General features: G+C 38.5%; 1 protein-coding gene across 1 annotated transcript in view; it reads right to left on the minus strand.

Annotated features, from left to right (window-relative positions):
- Positions 1 to 10,379: 10,379 nt before the first annotated feature.
- Positions 10,380 to 21,756, minus strand: part of brinp1 (bone morphogenetic protein/retinoic acid inducible neural-specific 1) — a 250,264-nt gene continuing 238,887 nt past the window's right edge. The window contains exon 8 of the mRNA XM_062484686.1: positions 10,380 to 12,797. Within this exon, the coding sequence (XP_062340670.1) occupies positions 11,657 to 12,797 (1,141 nt within the window). The 3' untranslated portion in view covers positions 10,380 to 11,656. The remainder of the gene's footprint in view (positions 12,798 to 21,756) is intronic.

Genomic DNA, 21,756 nt, shown 5'->3' on the forward strand with positions numbered 1-21,756 from the left:
ATTGGTTTATTTCAATGGAAGCACAAGAATCGTAGCTTTCCAATGATGTATAACATGTGTAGCGTCTAAAAATATATATTTGTTAGAATTTAGTGAGGGAGGGGGGAGCAGCATTTTTGTAACGCGGGCGAAACAGGAGCGAGCCGTTGTTGTGTGTGCTGTGACTAGCACAGGAGTCGTCGGAGACCGTCTTGGATGTTTCCAAAGAACACATTGTTTCAAACGTCATCAAGGTGGACACAGTCTGGTCAGTACATCCACACGAAACCTTGTTGTATTTAGGGGTGTTGAATGCTCCCCATCCCACGGTCGGCCAGGAAGCTAGACACCGCTGCATTGACTCGACGTCTTGCCCTGTCGATATCAGAAGCGCTGGTGCTCCTCTGATACCTCCAGACGCAGCGTTCCAGGATATCCGAAAACACCAGCAGAGTGTTTCATCCGCCTCCTCAGGTCAACGCCGGTCACTTGGCTGAGGTAGTTTCCCCCGACGTGGAGCACCATTATGGCTGGGCTGGGAAGCATGCCACGCTTCTCACGGAGCTTAGGCACAAGGTCTGCCCACCTCATGCCTCTCATTCCTATCCAGTCAATATGGCACTCCAGTGCAAGGTCGGGGTACAGTCCGACCTCCGCGTGCCGCGCAAGCCAGTAGACCAACGAGCTGCCAACGATCCAGATGTGGGGACGACTTTGGTTTTCCATTGTGTGATATGATCCAACATCCACCATATGATATAGGCCTACTAGGGCTTCCCGCTTCTTTTTCAAACAATGCAAGGCTAACATCTGTCTGTACATCATTATTTATAGCGAAGTAGCCTACCAGACACTGTTAGCTCGAAATGTACAAAGAATGCTCGTGCAACAAAGTTGTTACTTAGTAACAAGTACCCAACTAGACGCCGAGCAGAAGTTTATAGCCATAGATCTATATATAAAGGCTTTTAGCTATATATAATTTGATTTGGCTGTGAGATTCGCTGAGTTTGGGTGTCCAAGATATGATGGATTCTGATCTGTATCAAGAGTCTAGCCATGTAGACGGCTCGACATTAGGGGTTGTCCGGGACCAGTGGTTTTTATGTAGGGCAAGTCTGGAAGAGAAATTTAGGCTACTTGCCCCACTGGACAAGTTATTAAAACTCAAACAAAATCAAATTCAATGTTACTTCATGTTATGTGCCACTCATTATGTCTATCGATTTTATTTGACAAAATTCTGCATTAGCAAAACACAAAAAAGTGGCTTCGTCCCAGGATCTCTACAAGCCGTGCAGCTCATTTAAGAGCTGCAGCTCATTTAAGAGCCCTGATAGTGAGCTGATAGCTCACTATCAGGGGTGGGAAATACTGTGATTTGCTAAAGTAGGCAAATGGCTAGTAGAACATAACATTTCATAATAATTTCAGTAAATCAAGCAGTGCTGCAAGACCCAGTGAAATGTTATATATCCTACAGCTAGCATTGGCTAACTCAACTTCGGTAGGCTATCCTCAGTATTTGCAAGCTAGCTAAACTTATACTATATCTAAAATAATTTTGTAGACATAACAATGGATTTCGTTACTAAATGTTGGTGTTAACTTTTAATTTTTTTCTAAAATGGTCCTAATCTCTATGATAAACGTCCTTTTAAGTTTTTCCCTTCTCGTGATATCTTCAGGCATTTAGCCTACTCATATTGCATTCATTCATGAACAGATTGACAGTTTAGGCTGTGGCAATGAAGTTCAGGTTAGTAGTCAGATAGTTTCACCTATTGACAGATTTTTGAGTAAGGGAAGTGCCGAACATGTTCTGTCGCCGTTTGACTTCCTAAACAGCTGTGGAGATGTTTTTGTTAGCTACTCACTAGTGTCTCGGGTAGGCTACAGCGTTGCAGTGAGCTAACACTGGTTTGAAACCACAGGTAATGGTAATTTCACCAACAAATCGTTTACTAATGTCATAATAAATCCTACAACAAAAATGTATTTGTGAGGAATGTTTTAACAATTGAAAACAGATACATCGTAGACCACTGTAGTATGTGTTGCCCGGGCAACACAGGCTAATGTCATGATGCTAATACTTAAGTGAAATAGTAGACTACTGTTCCCGAAAGTAGATGTACTTCCTTAATAATATCAGCTTATATTGTACATTATACATCACAATTGTGTGTCATATCACAAAGTAAAATTAGTAAATAGTTATCACCCTGGCCTCTTTGCTTGTGGTGTTTCTGCAGCTGCCTTGCAGTAAAGCAGTTAGCCTAGCAATCTCTCAGAAGTTAACGAGCTGCTAAACTAATGTTCTGCTAGAGGTAGTCACGCAAGTTTTAAGTAGCGTCATTGACTGTGGCTAGCAAGTTAGCCACCGTTAGCTTCCCTTTTCGCCACAAAAAAACAATTTCTACTTAAACCGTGCAACGGAACGTAAATAAAAATACAAGCAACTCAATCGCTACCAAGACGAAACTTTTGACACCTAGGTTTTCTATGTAGGCCAAATATTTACTGAGTTTTAGGGGGGCAAAAAGAAATAATAATAATAACATATATGTGAGAGAACAAATGTTGTGCCCTTGCCGAAGGCAAAGCACACCCAATAATATATATGTGAGAGAACAATGGTTGTGCCCTTGCCGAAGGCAAAGCACACCCAATAAGAAAAGGTATTATTATTATTATTATTATTATTATATTATTATTATTATATTATTATTATTATATTATTAGGGTTCCGGAGGAACCCTAATAATATAAAAAGGTAGAAACACTTAAGGTGGCTTCGCCGCTTTGCGGCTTGGCCACCAATAAGAAAAGGTAGAAACACTTGAGGTGGCTTCGCCGCTTTGCGGCTTGGCCACCAATCACTACACATAGTGCAACTTTAATAGACAATATATTTACCAATGTTATTGATAAAAAAATAACAAGTGGACTTCTAATTAATGATGTAAGTGACAATAAAGACATACAAGTTCAATTAATAAGACATAAAACCAAGGGTGCAATTAACTATTTCAAAGAAGATCTTATAAAACAAGACTGGAAGGAAGTTTATGTTGAAGATGTAGATGAAGCGTAGGATACATTTATATCCATAACAACTTTTTATGACTGTCCTTTAGTAAAGAAAATGGGGAAACAGAAATTTGCTGAAAAACCGTGGTTAACAAAGGGAATCCAAAAATCATGTAAACGGAAAAATGCATTATATAAGCTTTACAGCAGTAAATCCCATCTGGAAAGGAATGGTGCTCAAGAGATAAAAGTTCTTCTTTCCTCTATATTGCATGGTCGGCCCATCGCTGATGAAGAAGAGCTTTTGGATCCTCGGATTGTTCTCCTTCAGGAACTGAAGAACTGGTTCAAGCTGAGCCCAAATGGCAGGAGGATCATGCTTCATGCAAGGTGACAAGGCACAGAATGTCAGTGTACAATCTGTGGTGTACACAACAGCATTGTGCAGTGTAGTCTGCCTGTGGGATGCTCCAAAATGGACTTTCTGCACCTCCTTTGCATATTTGCACTGCCAGTTTTCTGCATAGTCAATGTGAAGAATAGCTTTGTCTTCTTTCAGAGATCTGTGCAGGAATTGTAGCTGTGTGTACTGGTGATGTATGTTGAAGAGGTGCTTGCACACTGGCTTTCATTTCTCTCTCAAATCTTTCAAAAGGTGCTCTGGGCTAGCCTGGCTCTGCCCTCCTACGTACTTCCGCTCAATTTGGATTTTGCTTCTGTACTAGGTCTGGGATTTCAGTGCATCAGTCGGTTTTCAGAAAAAAAAAATTTGTAGGTCTAATCAGCGAACAGAGGGAGTGGCTGAGAACGATGACGTTGATGTCGTGCACTAGTTTGAGTTGTAGTTCAGTAATGACGGCGGAGAAAGATGCGAGTGAAGCCATTCGGTCCTTGTGTTTCGATAGTGACATGAAAACTGGGGACATGAGTTTTGGGGTATAGTTTTTTAATTTACAAATTAAACCGACAATAAATCTAGATAATAAATCTTCCGTTTAACCATAATCATAAAGGTCTTTGAGATTACAGCATTGAAAAAAATCTTTTAAGTGTTATTTACAGAAATGAAAATTTAGATGTTCTCCTGTCTGGCCCCCCAGTGGTGGAATCAACTCCCCACCTCCATCAGAGACACTGACTGTCTCTCCACCTTCAAGAAAAGGCTCAAGACGCACTTGTTCCGGGAATACAACGGTACTTAGGAATGGTTCGCTTGACCCGATGTTAGTTTCCTCAAGGATCACAATGACTCTTGCTTAGAGACTTGCTGCTCTTGTGGTTAGTGGTAACTGATTTAAATTTTTGTACTCGCTGTGATATATTGTTTTTATTATTGTTGCTTGCTTTTTCCACAGGTACACTTGCACTTATAGCGGTTTATGTTGTTTAATTGTAACTTGTTTAACTACATGCTCTTATGGTTCTTCCCTTTGGCACTTACTTTGGTTGTTCACAATGTGTGCTTCATGTTTTGGCTACTCGCAATGTTTTTGTGGCTATCTTGTTGTTATGATCAGTGACCTATGCACTTTGTAAAGTTCTCTCTTGGAAGTCGCTTTGGATAAAAGCGTCTGCTAAATGAATAAATGTAATGTAATGTAGATGTCAAGGTTTGGGACAGCTACTTTCCAATAGAAAGTACTCTATAAATGATTTAGTATATATTTAGCTTATCACTCTCTAATTTAATGCCTTGGGTTTAAATAGACCATAACATATTCTTAGTAAATATCTATGTCTGAATACTTAATTGTTTTGTTAAATAGTTTTTCTTGTTGTGAGACCGCACTTTGAACCAATTCGATAGGCTTGAAATGTATTTTCGGAAAACTGGCTAATATAACAAGTTTATTGTAAGGGATCATTGTCAGTAACAACATCCCTTTCTGAAGACTAGGGGTTCATGTGACCGGCACATTGTGTGTAGGGAAAATCGCATTCAACTCTGTCAGCTTCTCTAATACTCCCTAATACAGCCTCTCTCAATCCTGGTAATTGTTCTTGGTCCCTGGACCTACTGTAGACCTGCATATTTTTTGATGTTTATCTGCTCCAAATGACTGGGTTGTCAAAACAAAAGTTGGAAGCAAGAGAGATACCACTAATAAGTGTGCCCAAAAAGCCATGGCCAACTGGACTTAATGATTACAGACCCATCACCCTGACCTCTGTGGTAATGAAGTCTTTTGAGCGTCTGGTGCTGGCACACCTCAAATCCATCATGGACCCTCTCCTGGACCCGCTGCAGTTTTCTTACAGAGCTAACAGGTCTGTAGACGATGCAGTAAACATGGCCCTCCACTTCACCCTCCAGCAGCTGGACTCCCCGGGATCCTATGCCAGGATCCTGTTTGTGGATTTCAGGTCTGCTTACAACACCATCATTCCGGCTGCGATGAGTAGGAGGCTGCGATCCATCAGGATCAACACCTGGGTTTGTATTCCTCCGTCATCAGGAATTCCTATTGTGTTGGTTGGTATTCTTATTATTGGGTGTGTTTGCCCATGGTAAGGCCCAACCTATATTCTCTCTAAGAGGAGCAAGTCAGTTAGCTGTAATAAGTACACTATTGCCAAAGAAGAAAAGTCACTTCGCCAAAGAAGAAAAGTCACATTAGGTTAGTGATATACTATGCTAAGCTATGCCCTTTCTTGCATGCTTCTTGAATTGCAAGCAGTGTAAACTGTGACGGTCCTACAAACATAAATATGTTGAAAAATGTGATGGCCATTCTTGTGACGAATGGGCTATGAAGATAAATTTCCTTTAATTAGTGTGTATTCATGTTTTTCGACATTCAACATTTTTACTGTTTATGAACCACCCTCTGCTGTTTTATGTCAATTCATTCCACATTTTTGATGGTTGGTTTTAAGATCACTTTCTATATTGCACTCAGTATCTATTCATACAGTAGTAGACAACATAAAGGTTCTTTATGAATCCAAGACCATCTTCCTAGTAGTTGTTCTGGGTACATAGAAACAGTTTTTGCAATCCTACTATATTTTTAGCTGACAAAACAACACTCTGTCAGGAGATTGCATGTAGCCTTCATTGTCATTTCTGCCTTATCTCTGTTTTCTTATAAAAATGCTTTGCTCAATGCCCATAGCACTCCCGTCTCTTTGTTTATTTTTTTGTTGTTGTTTTTTTTGTTTCGTAGCTGTCTGCAAGATACTGGAATAGCAACAGCCTCGAGGTGTTTACTGTTACATCTTAACTCTACTGTCTGGAGAGCTACCTGCCAGGTTGCCCCTAATTCCTTGTGAGGTGATAGAGTACGCTAACAAGTGTGTTTATTCGTGTCAGCTGTTTGTTTAGCTGAAAGGAAAACACAAAGCTAACGGTATATACTATATATACGGTATATCTATATGGCGCTAATGGGCTTTGCATTCATTTGCCTGGAAAGTCATTGTACACGTCCCTGATCCATTTAAGGATGGGGTTTTAATTTCTTTGTCTGTTAGACCCATGCTTTGTTGTTTTTTGTCTGTGTTCTAAGCAGCTTTCTCAAGGGTGTTTGTGGGACTTGTGAACTTAGAGAGTTCTGTGGCTGTAGGTGTAACATTTTGCAGAGTTTAAAAAAGCGTATGTGCACAGGATGCAAAGTTTAAGGAATATGTGATATAAAGGGTGTAAGCAATGGGAATTTGTGTCCAATTTGAACTCCGCTTTAGCAATGAGATACTTCAGGTGTTGAATTAATTATTTTGTAGCTGATGATGCTAGCATAATACTGTCAAGATCCTGATCTTTTAACCTTTTACTACTCATTGCCATCTGTTGGCACACAAATATGCCTCCTTATGCAAATTTTATGTAGGCAAGAAGGTAGAAATGTTGACATAAAGCATCTCTAGAAGTTTAGATTTTGCTTTAGACTTTCAATTTAGCGAGGTATGTTCTTCTTTGAGTATTATCTGTGAGTCTCAGATAGTAAACACAGAAACACTTTATTCTCTTCAAAAGCATCACTGCCCCTAAACAAGTTAATTGCCTATTACAGAGGGTAAAATCCTCCCTATCAATTGCTTCCGCCATCTTAGCCATTATCTCACAAAACATTAAACTCAAACCAGTGTGGTTTATTTAAGCACTGTAATTCAAATAATTACAGCAATGTTCTCTTTTTTCTATTGTAATTCTCCCACCTCTCTCGCATACACACACACACACATTGCTGGTGCCTAATGTCATGGAAATTTTGGAATACAGTTATAATATGTGTGTTTTATATGAGGAATGTGTTTTAAGGGAAGTCTAAGAAGCTTAATACAGTGACAGTCGATTCAACCCATTTGGTAGAGATGCTATTTGCAGTTTTATAACTAGGAGACGTGAAGTCTAAGAGACGGGAAGTCTGGGTGACCTGAGAGGGTTCTTGTCACCTGGGGAGGAAGAGACAGCTGGTCTGGAGACAATGTGGATTCAACTGTATTGTTATTGTGATCTGCTGCTCTGACCCTTCCTGTAGACTTGTTTGAAGTGGCCCACACAAAGGACAGTTGACCATTTGACTGGTGAACTCCTGTGGTTTTACTATCTACTGGTTTGGGGAGAGAGGCCACATTAAAGAACCGTGGGAACTTGATATGAAGTCAAACTGTCACCAGAGATGTATTGTTTCAAACTGTCACTGAGCAGTGCTGACCAATCAACAGAGTTCAGAGGAATCATTTGATCTAAAGTTTATATAAGGCAGGGTTTTATGATTGTTCTTCATCACTCTGGCGAACGACCTGTGGCTAGCACCTCCTTCGTTATGACTGATCACAAAGTACTTTGTTAAATCTTGATTTGTACAAGCAAAATAAATTTATTGTAACCTCCATCTCTGGACTATTCAAATTTGCACAGTGCCACTAGAATTTTTCCATATCACTAACCATGGTTTGTCAGGCATGGACTGAGTAATGAGGGAGATCTGATACACAAATACTTTCCTCCTTTGCCTCATTAACAAATATAACTACAGCGTTAATCTGCACCTCCTGTAGCTCAGTCTTGTGTTGGCGGCGATCATGGGGCCTGCATAGCTTATTACCTACACAAAGATACGTGCTGAAAGAGAGGTGAAGGAAAGAGCAGATGTGACCTTGCAGTAGACGTTTTCTGTGAGTTAAAGGTCCCATGACATTTCACTTTAGGAGGTTATTTAACATTAATATGAGTTCCCCTAGCCTGCCTTTGGTCCCCCAGTGGCTAGAAATGTTGATAGGTGTAAACCAAGCCCTGGGTATTCTTCTCCGCCTTTGAGAAAATGAAAGCTCAAATGCTCCGATTTGAAAATGTTCCTCTTATGTCGTCATAAGAGGAAAGGTTACCTCCCCTTTCTCTGCTTTGCCCGCCCAGAGAATTTGGGCCGCCAATGAGAAAATGAGCTACAACCGTGCTAGGGCTCTAGAGACATCATGGCTTGCAAACGACCAAAGCATGGCAGTTACCCTGCCTATCTCGTCATAGAATTTAAAGCTACAGACACAGAAATGGCAAGTCCTAAGGAAAGCTAATTGTGGGACTGCTCGTAGTGGCTGTAATTCTGCACCAAGGCTGAATTTCGGGAAAGAGACTTCAGATACAGTATTAGGGGACCACTAAGGCCTACATAAAACTATCCAAAAACAGCATGCCATGGGACCTTTAAGTAGTTTATACCTGCCAAAATGTTCAGCATTACATAGACATCTAGTGTGTGTATTTACTGTGGACTGTTTAGCAGACTGTGTTTAGTGTTTAGTTTTCACAGGCGTTCATGTAGATTTCTTAAATTTAAGTACAGTACTGTATATTAATGTTTGTTTTTTAGTATAAAAACCATTCAAGCAGGTATCCATAATCTCATTGCAATTGTTTAAAAATAGTTTTCTAGAGGTGTTAAACTGCATTTAGTCTAGCACCCACAAAACTTGAGCAGAATAACGTAATTTATAACCTATTTTAATCTATATTCATGCTAGTGATAACTAGATCGGTACAATGCGATCTGTCTGGTTTGTGTTGACATTTCTAAGAATCTGAATTTGTTAATAATGTATTTCACCTACATGTGCAACATACTGTGACTACAGGACCTGAAAATGATAGAAGAGTGAGTGATTTGTTATACAAGACACTCACAAAATGGTTATCCATATCACAGCACTATATTTTATACATCCAGTAGACTCAGATAAACAAACTGACTAAGGAGATAGACTTGTTCCAACCGATGAATAGCTGGTTTAGAGTAAACTCCACTGAGGTAGTAATAGTGTTACACTTTGTAGTTCTAAACAAATAAATGTCCTGCACATACTGAGTTTTCTTTACACCATGTACTGTTATGTGCTGGTCAAACTGGTACAGACAAACAAAATGCTCTTCTTATTAAATATAGCCTTTTAATGAGAAATAGATTAATATATGAAACATTCATTTGAAATAAGCTGATAGAAGAATTTAAACAGAATAGCAAAAATTACATAGGCAAGGTATTAGGAGCTGTATCTTCAATTAAATGTTTTCATGGGTATATGCAACACTACAGTGATGTTACGCAAATAGATCAAATGTGTGCTTGTGTCATGTATGCAAAGGTACGAAGTAACTCATGTTCTGTACATTATTTTAGACAAGAGCAAAACAGTAAAAAATTGTCATTCCTCTGAGATTGATAACTAAAACAAGAAAATGGTACGACTTGTAGTTAAAGTTAAATTGGGGTTAAATAAGTTACTTATAGTTAAATTCTAATTATGGGTTATCTTTGTACTACAGTAATGGCCTAGTTCACTGTTGTTGTAGGCTGCTACTATAATTTTAATTTTTAATATAGTCATACCAAGAAAACGTTATATATTTATAATGTAGCCTGTAATAGTGCCTAAAAATCAAGACTTCAATATCCTGCTAATGGCTTAATTTCCCTCATATGCAAACCATATAACCAGATAAACAGTTAATTGCTCATGCTGAGAATAATTATTTTTCAGTTGTGGTCTCTGAGGCTCTAGTAAATGTAACCCTTTGTCAACCTCATTTTTCTGTTATACTGTTGGGTGGTTTGGTGTGTGTTTGGGAAACAAAATAAACTCAAATATGTTAAAGGGATACATAACAGGCACTTAATAATAATAATAATAATAATATAGCAATATTTTATATTGTCGGTAGTGTCCATATATATTTCCTAGGTTTTCTGTGATAATCTGTGGTCAGACAGCAATTAACTAGGCTTTCAGGAAAGTTTTGCATCTCATGCTAGAACTATAAAACTCTGCCTGTGGGTTGAATCTGAATTTAGAAAAAGTTATAATTTAGAATCAAATTACACACAAAAAACATGAACCAAAGGAAAATAACAGATAAAAATAAAAATAAATGTTTTTGAAGCTTTAATAACAATCAGTTATCATGCTGTATGGTTTACTCAAGTGAAATTAAATCAAATGGATTGACAATTTTATAACAAAATTCAACCAAATATACATTCTCTTGGTTTATCAGTGTTCTAGATTTGAAATGAATAACTTACACATAAATGGAACATATGTATGGAACATATGTATGTAGAAAGGGGCTTTTCACATCTTATGTTAACCTCAAGGAAATGTATGGCTTTCATGTTGTCTGTCACGGATGGGGGTGAATGATCAATGTTTCAAGTGCTCTTGGTGCCCATACAGCTTGACACATCAGCAGTCACAAGGTGTACGTTTTGCAAAGCTGTACGAAATAGCATTAATTGTTCATCTTCAGACCATGATATTGCACTCAGGCACCAGTAGGAACCAACCTTGTGAGAAATATGGGGAGGATTCTAAACATGGGAGGTAGCGCCCAGTGACAGATTTCAGCTTAGACTGGAGTGACTCACTCTAAAATGACACATTCAAATAACAAACAGCAACAAGCATTAAGCGAAAAAAGGTATACATATATATATATCTATATATATCTATATAAACAGCTGGCTTCTGTTATTTGACATGACAGCTTGCTGTGAGCCTACTCTTTTCAGATTCTCATACCTTGCATCGCAAAGAGAGGGATGCAAATTTGTCATGGATTCTGATGTAATACAGTGTCTGTGCTGTAGCTAACTTTTTGAGTAATTGCTCACTAAGCTACGTAACCCCTAAAATGTATAAACTTGATCATAAAAGATTTCTTTTACATGTTCGTTGTATTTTGCTTTTTGATGAAACGTATTGGTTTTAAATAAAAGGATGTTATCTGGTCTGCCCTTAAGACTTTATATCTTAAAAAATATTTGACTTGTCAGAAGAATGGCAGTTTCAGATATAACCTTTGTTCCTTCAGAGTAAATCCAAGGCCTCTTTGTCACCAGAAAATCGATTTAATGTTTTCTGTTTTTCTTTATTTTTATGTAATTTTTGGAAATGACAGACATGCTGGGACAATTATGGTTCAGTGATTTCCATGAATCTTCTTCTTTATCCACCTAAAATGCCTTTCATCATTATCTTTTTTCAGTTTCTATTTAACAATTACACTTACAAAGTTGTTAATATTACATCAAAAGGCAGAACAAAAACGCCCAAATAAAAAAGGGAAAAACCAAATATAGATTAATATCCCTTTTTTGTGGAGCGTCTGTTTTGTTTGCTTATCTTTGTCTTGTCTGTTCATTGAATTTCAGCAAAGTTTGGTAGTGAGGTGATCTGATTGTTTCAGTATCTCTGTGTTGAACATGTCCAAGGCGTGGTTGACCCGGATCATCTCACTGTTGTTGAGCTTGAGCCGGTGCTTCAGCATACAAGAGAACAGGTCCAATTGGGGCTTTCCTGGTGCCACCGGAGGGGCGAGACGGTTAATCCGATCTCTAATGTCCAGCAGGAGCAGCATGACAGAAGAGGAGGAGTAGAACTGAGTCCCTTGGGTGTAAGACTGATTCACCTGCTGAACTGCGCTGCGAAGCAGGTCGGCATTAAAACGCAGGCTGTATCCGAAAACCTGGATGTCAGAGATTTTGATGTAGATTTGACGCTTATTGGGGTCTGAGAGGTCAACAGGACCCTGGCCTGTGTCATTGCGCAGTCCAGTTGGCAGCTTTGCACGGCTACGCAGGTAGATGTGCACCGTCTCAAAGAAAGTCTTCCATCTGTTTCCCAGAAGAAGAGTCCAGTTGAAGCACTGGGAGTTCTGCAGGCGCACCTTCTCCCAGCGTGGGTAGCCATGCTCACCAAAGGGCATACTCCAACCCTCTGAGTGACTCCCACTGAAGGGGTTGACATAAACAAAGAACATTGGATCAATGCTGCTGTTCCGCATTTGGCAGATCTTCATAGAAAGTCCAATTATCATGTGAAGGTAGTCCATCCGATTCTTGTTGCTCTTCAGGGTAAGTGACATGCGCTTGCGCCACCGCGGGTCAAAGAAAGTCTCCAGGCGAATTTCGTTGCTGATGAAAGTGGTGTGGATGTAGAGGCGCGAGTCCATCTTCTGGAGCAGGTACTTTAGCTCCAGGTCCTGGAAGTCCAGGTCCGTTTCAAAGCTGATGAACTGCTCGCTACGCTCCGAGTCCACATTCTGTGGCTCGCAGCGCCCACGGTACAGGCGGTAACCCTTGTTGCAGGAGCCGCATTGTGAGATGTTGGCCAGGCTGCACATGGCACAGCTGTTGTTGCCCCCAATTATGCAAGGTATAGGTCGCTGGCATAGGGTGACACCCATGTGGCACACACAAGTCCTCTGACTCTCTAGAAAAGTACCCCAGAAACCATTCTCATTGCAGTAGAGGAAGGATTGAACCCTGTTCAGCCACTGCATCACCGACCTGGAGAATAGAGAAAGGAAGGATAAGTACATTAGAGACAAAGAAAAAATAAAGAGGCCAATCAAGTGTCAGTGCAAGGTGAAGGTAAAACAAAAAGGGAGAAAAGTGAGACAAATGAATTTAATGCACCATTAACAGGGACCATTAGTGTACTCAAACCCAGTTCAACTTTACTGTCAATGTTAGAGTAGGCTTGTTTGTTATGAACCAATAAGTGAGCAGCATAATATATTCTGTAGGAGGGGAAGGAATCTTTTTATTTCTGTCCACCGGGAGACATAATTTCCTCTGCATATCTTCTCATTCTTTTCACCTTCAGGAATTGCTCCCTATCATCTTGACAGCCCTGAAACTTCCTCTGAATAGAGGATGAATCCTGATGTCTTGGAAAGGATCCGTTCAAGGTTGGACTGACATAATAATAGGAAAATTATACTTGTCTAGGTGTGCTGCCATTCTGATTTTAAATGGAAGATGTGTTCAAATCTGTGTCGAGATTTAAATGTTTGACATCTTTATGCACATGAACCATGAACTAGACTTGAATACTATCAAAGAAAATATTAAAAGATCATGTTTAGATGTCTTCTAAACACATTGTGATAAGACCTAGTATTAATTTAGTTTATTTTTCACTGAGGTTAAACAGTATCAAAATATAAGACAAGGGAGGTATTGTGAGCATTGTAAAATAACAACACACTTGAAGGCATCTGACAGAGATGACCAAAATGAAAGAAAAATGCTTTTTTTCTAAATTTCATGATTAATCAAGCACTGTAGACACAAAACCAACATACTGTTATACTATAGGCAGTTAAGGTTAGTTTACACTTAATGGCAGAACCTTTAGCGATAGTCAAAATTGCCATTAAGGTTTTTTCATAAAGAAAATAATTTAATAAGGCTAAAGTTTGCAGTGGTTACTAGTTCCAATTTCATGAATGTGAACAATTCTATCTAGAATCTTCTAGCTCTTTGAATTTTTTTTATTTTTATAACAATCATCTGATATTTATTTCACAGCAAACAATCTGAAACATTATTAGTTTATAGATCTCCAGTTGGCTACATTAAAGGAAAATTATGTAATTGCTAGGTTTTTGGTATTATATCATAATCTTACATCTACCTTTCTTATTTATTCATTGCTGGATGAAAAACTGCTTATAGCATCCCAGAACTGTACTTTAATGTGCCTGAACATGCTGACCAAAACGACATATCAGATACTTTCTCAATAAACTGTGAGTCGGGAGGTTTATGTGGAGTACATGAGTCCCAACACTTTGCTGGGGCGGGCTGGGACTCAGGAGACTTTGAGTCTGAAAACTACCCCAACAAAAGGATACAAGTCATCCAGGGACAAGTGGACAACTTTAAGAAAAAGTGGTGCCAGCTGACTGGTCCAAACTTGTTGGTGAGAGGCAAGTGGCACACAAGAAAGAGGATTGTTGCTTATATTGACCTTAAGAGGTCAATATACAGTTAGGTCCATAAATATTTGGACATTGACACAATTTTCATCATTTTAGCTCTGTATACCACCACAATGGATTTGAAATGAAACAATCAAGATGTGCTTTAAGTGCAGACTTTCAGCTTTAATTTCAGGGTATTTACATCCAAATCAGGTGAACGGTGTAGGAATTACAACACATTTGATATGTGGCCCCCCCCTTTTTAAGGGACCAAAAGTAATTGGACAATTGGCTGCTCAGCTGTTCCATGGCCAGGTGTATGTTATTCCCTCATGGGAGTTCGTTATTTCATTGACAAGGAGCAGATAAAAGGTCTAGAGTTCATTTCAAGTATGATATTTGTGTTTGGAATCTGTTGCTGTCAACTCTCAATATGAAGTCCAAAGAGCTGTCACCATCAGTGAAGCAAGCCATCGTTAGGCTGAAAAATCAAAACAAACCTATCAGAGAGATAGCAAAAACATTAGGTGTGGCCAAATCAACTGTTTGGTACATTCTTAAAAAGAAAGAACGCACTGGTGAGCTCAGCAACACCAAAAGACCCAGAAGACCACGGAAAACAACTGTGGTGGATGACAGAAGAATTCTTTCCCTGTTGGCCAGTTGGCCAGATCAAGAACACTCTCCAGGAGGTAGGCGTATCTGTGTCAAAGTCAAAAATTAAGAGAAGACTTCACCAGAGTAAATACAGAGGGTTCACCACAAGATGTAAGCCATTGGTGAGTCTCAAAAACAGGAAGACCAGATTAGAGTTTGCCAAAAAACATCTAAAAGAGCCTGTACAGTTCTGGAACAACATCCTATGGACAGATGAGACCAAGATCAACTTGTACCAGAATGATGGGAAGAGAAGAGTATGGAGAAGGGAAGGAACTGCTCATGATCCAAAGCATACCACCTCATCAGTGAAGCATGGTGGAGGTAGTGTTATGGCGTGGGCATGTATGGCTGCCAATGGAACTGGTTCCCTTGTATTTATCGATGATGTGACTGCTGACAAAAGCAGTAGGATGAATTCTGAAGTGTTTCTGGCAATATTATCTGCTCAGATTCAGCCAAATGCTTCAGAACTCATAGGACGGCGCTTCACAGTGCAGATGGACAATGACCCGAAGCATACTGCGAAAGCAACCAAAGAGTTTTTTAAGGCAAAGAAGTGGAATGTTCTGCAATGGCCAAGTCAATCACCTGACCTAAATCCAATTGAGCATGCATTTCACTTGCTAAAGACAAAACTGAAGGGAAAATGCCCCAAGAACAAGCAGGAACTGAAGACAGTTGCAGTAGAGGCCTGGCAGAGCATCACCAGGGACGAAACCCAGCGTCTGGTGATGTCTATGGGTTCCAGACTTCAGGCTGTCATTGACTGCAAAGGATTTGCAACCAAGTATTAAAAGTGACAATTAGATTTATGATTATGTTAGTTTGTCCAATTATTTTTGGTCCCTTAAAAAGGGGGGGGCCACATATAAAATGTGTTGTAATTCCTACACCGTTCACCTGATTTGGATGTAAATACCCTGAAATTAAAGCTGAAAGTCTGCACTTAAAGCACATCTTGATTGTTTCATTTCAAATCCATTGTGGTGGTATACAGAGCCAAAATGATGAAAATTGTGTCAATGTCCAAATATTAATGGACCTAACTGTAAGTTGGATCGGGTCATCCGTGCTGACAAGAAATGTATTGTGAGGAATGTACATGTCAACGTTTCTAAGCTACCCTGTCCCAGACCAGTTTTGTACATTATAGCTATTTTTATACATTATAGCTATTTTATACTTTATATTTAATTTATTCTACATACGTTTAGTATTAGTTAATTAAACTTTGCACCTTTTGTATAGTTAGTAAGTAAGTAAGACTTTATTTATACAGCACATTTCATACAAGAATTGTAGCTCAAGGTGCTTTACATAAAATCAATAAAAACAATAATTCAAGTGATAAAAGTAATAATTAAAATAGCAAATCTATAAAAACAATAATATAACTAATAAAAGTAGTAAAACCTTTCTGAGATAAAATTACTTAAATGCTTCGGTAAAAAGGTAGGTTTTAAGCTGTCTTTTAAAAATGTTTGCTTCCCTAATATTTATGGGTAATTTGTTCCATAGTTTTGGGGCGTAATTGACAAAGGCCGAATCACCAATCTTCTTATGACTGCTTCTGGTGACCTCTAATAGGCCTGCATTTGATGATTGCAGTGTTCTAGCTGGCGTGGAGTTTATAAGGGAGTTAGCAATGTAGCTAGGTCCTTGTCCGTGTAGAGCTTTGTATGTGAGGAAAAGGACCTTAAAGTCAATTCTGAAGGTAACGGGGAGCCAGTGTAAAGTAGCTAGGACACGACTAATGTGTTCTCTCCTTTTAGTTTTGGTTAATAATCTAGCTGCAGAATTTTGAATGAGCTGTAGTCTTTCAGTGGTTTTCTTGGGAAGACCAGTGAAAAGTGCGTTACAGTAGTCCAGCCGGCTGGATATAAAAGCATGAATTAACTTCTCTGCATCATTTTGGTTTATGAATGGTCGTACCTTTGCTATATTCCTCAGGTGAAAGAAAGCTGTTTTGGTCACTTTATTAATGTGAGAGTTGAAATTCAAATCTGAGACTCGTCACCTCTGGTTTAACCCTCGTGCTGCCTTCGGGTCACATGACCCAAAGGTTCATAACGAACCATCGTTGTGTTTACCCAATTTTACCCAATACAAAAACAAATAAAAATAATTTTCTTTTAACCTTCGCAATGTGGGGGGTCTGAGACAGCCCAACGGTTAAAAGAAAATGCTTCACTTTGTTTTTGTATGCGGTAAAGTTGTCGCAATACGACGGTGGGTCACACGGCTGATGGGTCAGAACGACCCGAAGATAACACAAGGGTTAAGACAGGGGGTTAAGCCTCCTAGATTCTTAGTAAGCATCTCTCTTTTGGATTTGGGGCCACATAGTAGGACTTTGGTTTTGTCTTCATTTAATTTAAGAAAGTTATCATTCATCCATTTGTTTATTGCCAACAGGCAGTTGGTAATGGAATTGATGGCCGTTGCATCGTTGGGTTCAGTGGATATATATAGTTGTGTGTCATCCGCATAGCTATGGAAATCTATGTTATGTTCTCTGATTATGTCGCCGAGTGGTAACATATAAAGAGAAAAAAGTAATGGACCTAAGCAGCTTCCTTGAGCGACCCCGTAGCAGTTCTAATGTTTCTTGGACCTATGGTCACCTAAACTAACATAAAACTTCCTTCCTGTGATATATGATTCCAGTCTATTGATTAGGATGTCGTGATCAATGGTATCAAATGCTACACTGAGATCTAACAGGACACTTTATTTGCATCAGAGTTTAGTCTGAGGTCGCTAATTATTTTGGTGAGAGCAGTTTCAGTACTGTGATATTTCCTGAAACCTGACTGCGAGACTTCCAGGATGTTATTTTCTTCAAGAAAATAATTTAATTGGACTAAAACTTTCTTTTCCAGTACTTTACTAATAAATGGAAGGTTTGATATTGGTCTGTAATTTGCAAGAAGACTGTTATCCAATTTGGGTTTCTTTAATAGGGGAAGACGCCAGTTCTAAGGGATGTGTTTATAATCTCTACATTTACATTTAGTCATTTAGCAGACACTCTTATCCAGAGCGACTTACAGTAAGTACAGGGACATTCCCCCTGAGGCAAGTAGGGTGAAGTGCCTTGCCCAAGGACACAACATAATTTGACACGGCCGGGAATCGAACTGGCAACCTTGAGATTACTAGCCTGATTCCCTAACCGCTCAGCCACCTGACTCCACCAATCTCTAGCACCGGACCTGAGACACTATCAAACACTCGCTTAAAGAATGTTGTGGGTATAGGATCAATATCTGAGGTTGTGGAGTTAGATTTGCTGACAATTTTGGAAAGTTCACTAAGTGTGATACAGGTAAATGTGCTCATGGTTGTGTTGCAGACCCCACTATTAATAATACTAGCTCTTTTATTTTATATCTCTAGTTATTTTGTTCTTGAAGAACAAAGCAAGCTCTTCACATTTAACTGCATTTAACTGTTTCAGTATAGTATAGTTAGACTTGTTTAAACTTACACCACTTATTTAAGATTTACTCCGATATGTTGAATGTATACACCTTCCTGCCAAAGTAAATTCCTTGTCTGTGCTAACTTTCATGGCAATTAAAACCCTTTCTGATTCTGATTCAGTACAAAGAAATGAGAAGAAGGAAGAAGAGAAAGAAAGACCTGTGCTAATTGTTTCAGTTTGGCTTATTTGGTCCACTTAAAAATGTACATAAAACAGCCCTAGTGCTTAGTACAGATGACGCAATTTCAAGTCCACACCGTAAGGTTATTATGGAGGGTTAGAGAAACAGAGAAAACGGGAGAGAGAAGAGATAGAAAGACAGAAAGAGAAAGTCAGAGAAAGTAAGTGTGTGTGTGAGAGAAAGAGTGGAACACATTGAACCTGGCCGTATTCGGTGTGAAACACAAGAATAGACAATACCAAATATTGTAAGTGAAAAGCTCTCTACCAATATGAAAGGCTCTCTATCAATACAATGTGTAAGGTAACAAGCTGTTATTACAAATATGAGGTCTAATTTAGTGCATCTGACATTATTCATTACACTGTCAAAATCAAATACAATACCGCTAACTGAAAACTGTACATTGTAATTATATAGGCCTAATATAATGACATGACATCATTTTTATAAATATGGTTGATTTCAACATAGGACTGCAAATTATGTCTGGGACCTAATTATTTGGCTACATTACATGCTACTTCATACATGTTACAAGAGCTGCCTTATCAACAAATCTTATCTTTGTAACACTTTACAATAAGTCAACGCTTTTTGGCATTTACAAAGTGTTAACTAATAGTTAGTTAATCCTTTATAAAACATTTTGAAACATTAACAATACATTATTAAATAGTTAATAAGCTTATTATTAAACACTATGTTGATCATTAATAAACACTTAAAAATTATGGATTTTATTCATAATGTGTTTGATAACTGCATTATCATACTTTATAGACAGCTTGTTAATATAGTTGCAAACCAGTAGTTTAAAAGGTGTTAGTGGTACATGAGCTGGTATAGAAAGCATTAGCAAATGGTGAACAAACCATTTACATTACCTTTACCTAGTATGAGTAAATAACTAACAACATATTTACGTATGTCTTTAATTAATGTACGCCAAGTCGAATACATGATGTACATCAAATGTTTACTCCTCGACAGGTCTGCAAACGCCTTTGTAAACCGAGATTTGTTAAAACGTTTGTTAACCTCGACCTACGGTCTCGGTATACAAACAAATCATTTTAACAAATCGAGGTGTGTTTCAGGTGTTAGCACCTAGCAACCAATCTGAAATCTGAGCAACCAAACCTAGCAATCTGCCTAGCGCTTGTCGTTTATCTCTCTGTATTCACACTTTTCTGCTCTTTTAGAAGGTTAAGAATTTCCTCGAAAACTCCTCGATCTCGCTCATTTTGAAGATGACATCAGCGGAGGGCAATAAGACTACGTATCAGACCGCAGACCTGCGATGAGGTCAATATGCGGCTGGCATGACTACCCATTAGCCAATCAGAACGCTCGTACTGTCGTTGCCATATAATAAATACTAGTATTATAATTGAACCAATATGCTGTTCTTATTGGTCCAGAAGATGTTCTCAAAAGAGTTGTTGATATGTTGCCTTGGAGATGTAGTGATGTCACCAGTACAAGTGCAGCTGACTGCTCTGACAAGATGGCGTCTGCTCCAGATTCGCCGTGTTTGATTTGGGATCTTCCCACGTATTGTGGTAGTATATAAGAAACCAAATGTTTACTCTTCGACAGGTCAGCAAACGCTTTGTCACCTCGATTTGTTAAAACCATTTGTTTTTAAACCTCGACCTACAGTCTCGGTTAACAAACGTTTTAACAAGTCTCTGCTTTCAAAGGCGTTTGCAGACCTGTCGAGGAGTAAACATTTGCAGTTTATTACAGCCATTTTTGGAAAATAAAATACAGCTTTGGGTAACCAACTGTTATACCAATTCTACTGTTTTGCTTCTTAATGGAAATAAAATACTATTTTATTACCCAGGTAAATAAATTAACAGCTATTTCTTCTAAAAAACAAAAACACAAAATCTATAGTCTTTCTATAAAAGTTTAATAAGGCATAGATAGTTCACACTTTAGATTAGGTCACGCAAAAGCCTTAACTAACAGTTAGTAAATGCTTTAAAACTTGCATTACTAATCAGAAGTTGCATCATTAGTAAGTCTTTATAAAATAGTTGTTAAGATATCTGCAAAGCATTAGTGTACATCATGTATTTGACTTGGCATACATTAATTAAAGACATAAGTAAATATGTTGTTAGTTATTTACTCATGCTTTATAAAGGTAATGTAAATGGTTTGTTCGCCATTTGCTAATGCTTTCTATACCAGCTCATGTACCATTAACACCTTTGAAACTACTGGTTTGCAACTATATTAACAAGCTGTCTATAAAGTATGATAATGCAGTTATCAAACACCTTATGAATTGTATTATGACTAAAATTCATAATTTTTAACAGTGTTTATTAATGATCAACATTGTGTTTAATAATAAGCTTATTAACCATTTAAGAATGTATTGTTAATGTTTCAAAATGTTTTATAAAGGATTAACTATTAGTTAACACTTTGTAAATGCCAAAAAGCGTTGTCTTATTATAAAGTGTTATATATTTTTCTATTTCACTCAAAAGAAGATCATGAATACATGAAATGAGTCAGTAAGAGTGAATCAGGCAGAAGACTCTGGATTTGGCGGATGAGTCCTAACAGTGCGTTCACACTGCAGCGACGCGATGCGAGCGACAACATGTTTTCCATTCATTTTCTATGGAGCCAAGCGAATCGCTTGCGTGGTGCATTGTGGGTAGCGACGCGACTGAGTTGAGATTTTCTCAACTTTATGCAAATGAGGAGCGATTTTCGCTAGTGATGGCCAATCGGAGTGTTTTCTTGTTTCTCGTAACGTAGCAACCATGGTGAACATTTCTAGCTTTCTAGGTTTCAAGGTGGAGGAGAAACTAATCGTTTGTGTGGCTGCTTACCCAGTCCTGTACGATACATAGCTGTATTCGTAAAGAGATGTTAATTAAAACGCAAGGTTGCCGAAGTTGTTGGTGCTTGTACTTTCAAATTCAGTTTAGTCACATTACGTAACTTCGTTCTGTGGTAACTAGCTAGCTAGCCCGGCTGGAACTCCCTATCGTATCGACAGATTAGCAGAGACTTTGAGTAATAGAAAATGTCTTTTACAACGTGTATGTCTATTAAACAGTTTTGTATTTTGTATACAAGTTCTATTTTGATCGATGTTGCGAGTACGTAAACCCAAGTCTGCACACTTGGCCATGACAACTACAACAGTGACTTTAGAGAACTACATTCTACAATAAT

This window comes from Osmerus eperlanus, chromosome 18 (assembly GCF_963692335.1).
Source record: "Osmerus eperlanus chromosome 18, fOsmEpe2.1, whole genome shotgun sequence".
NCBI lineage: Eukaryota > Metazoa > Chordata > Actinopteri > Osmeriformes > Osmeridae > Osmerus > Osmerus eperlanus.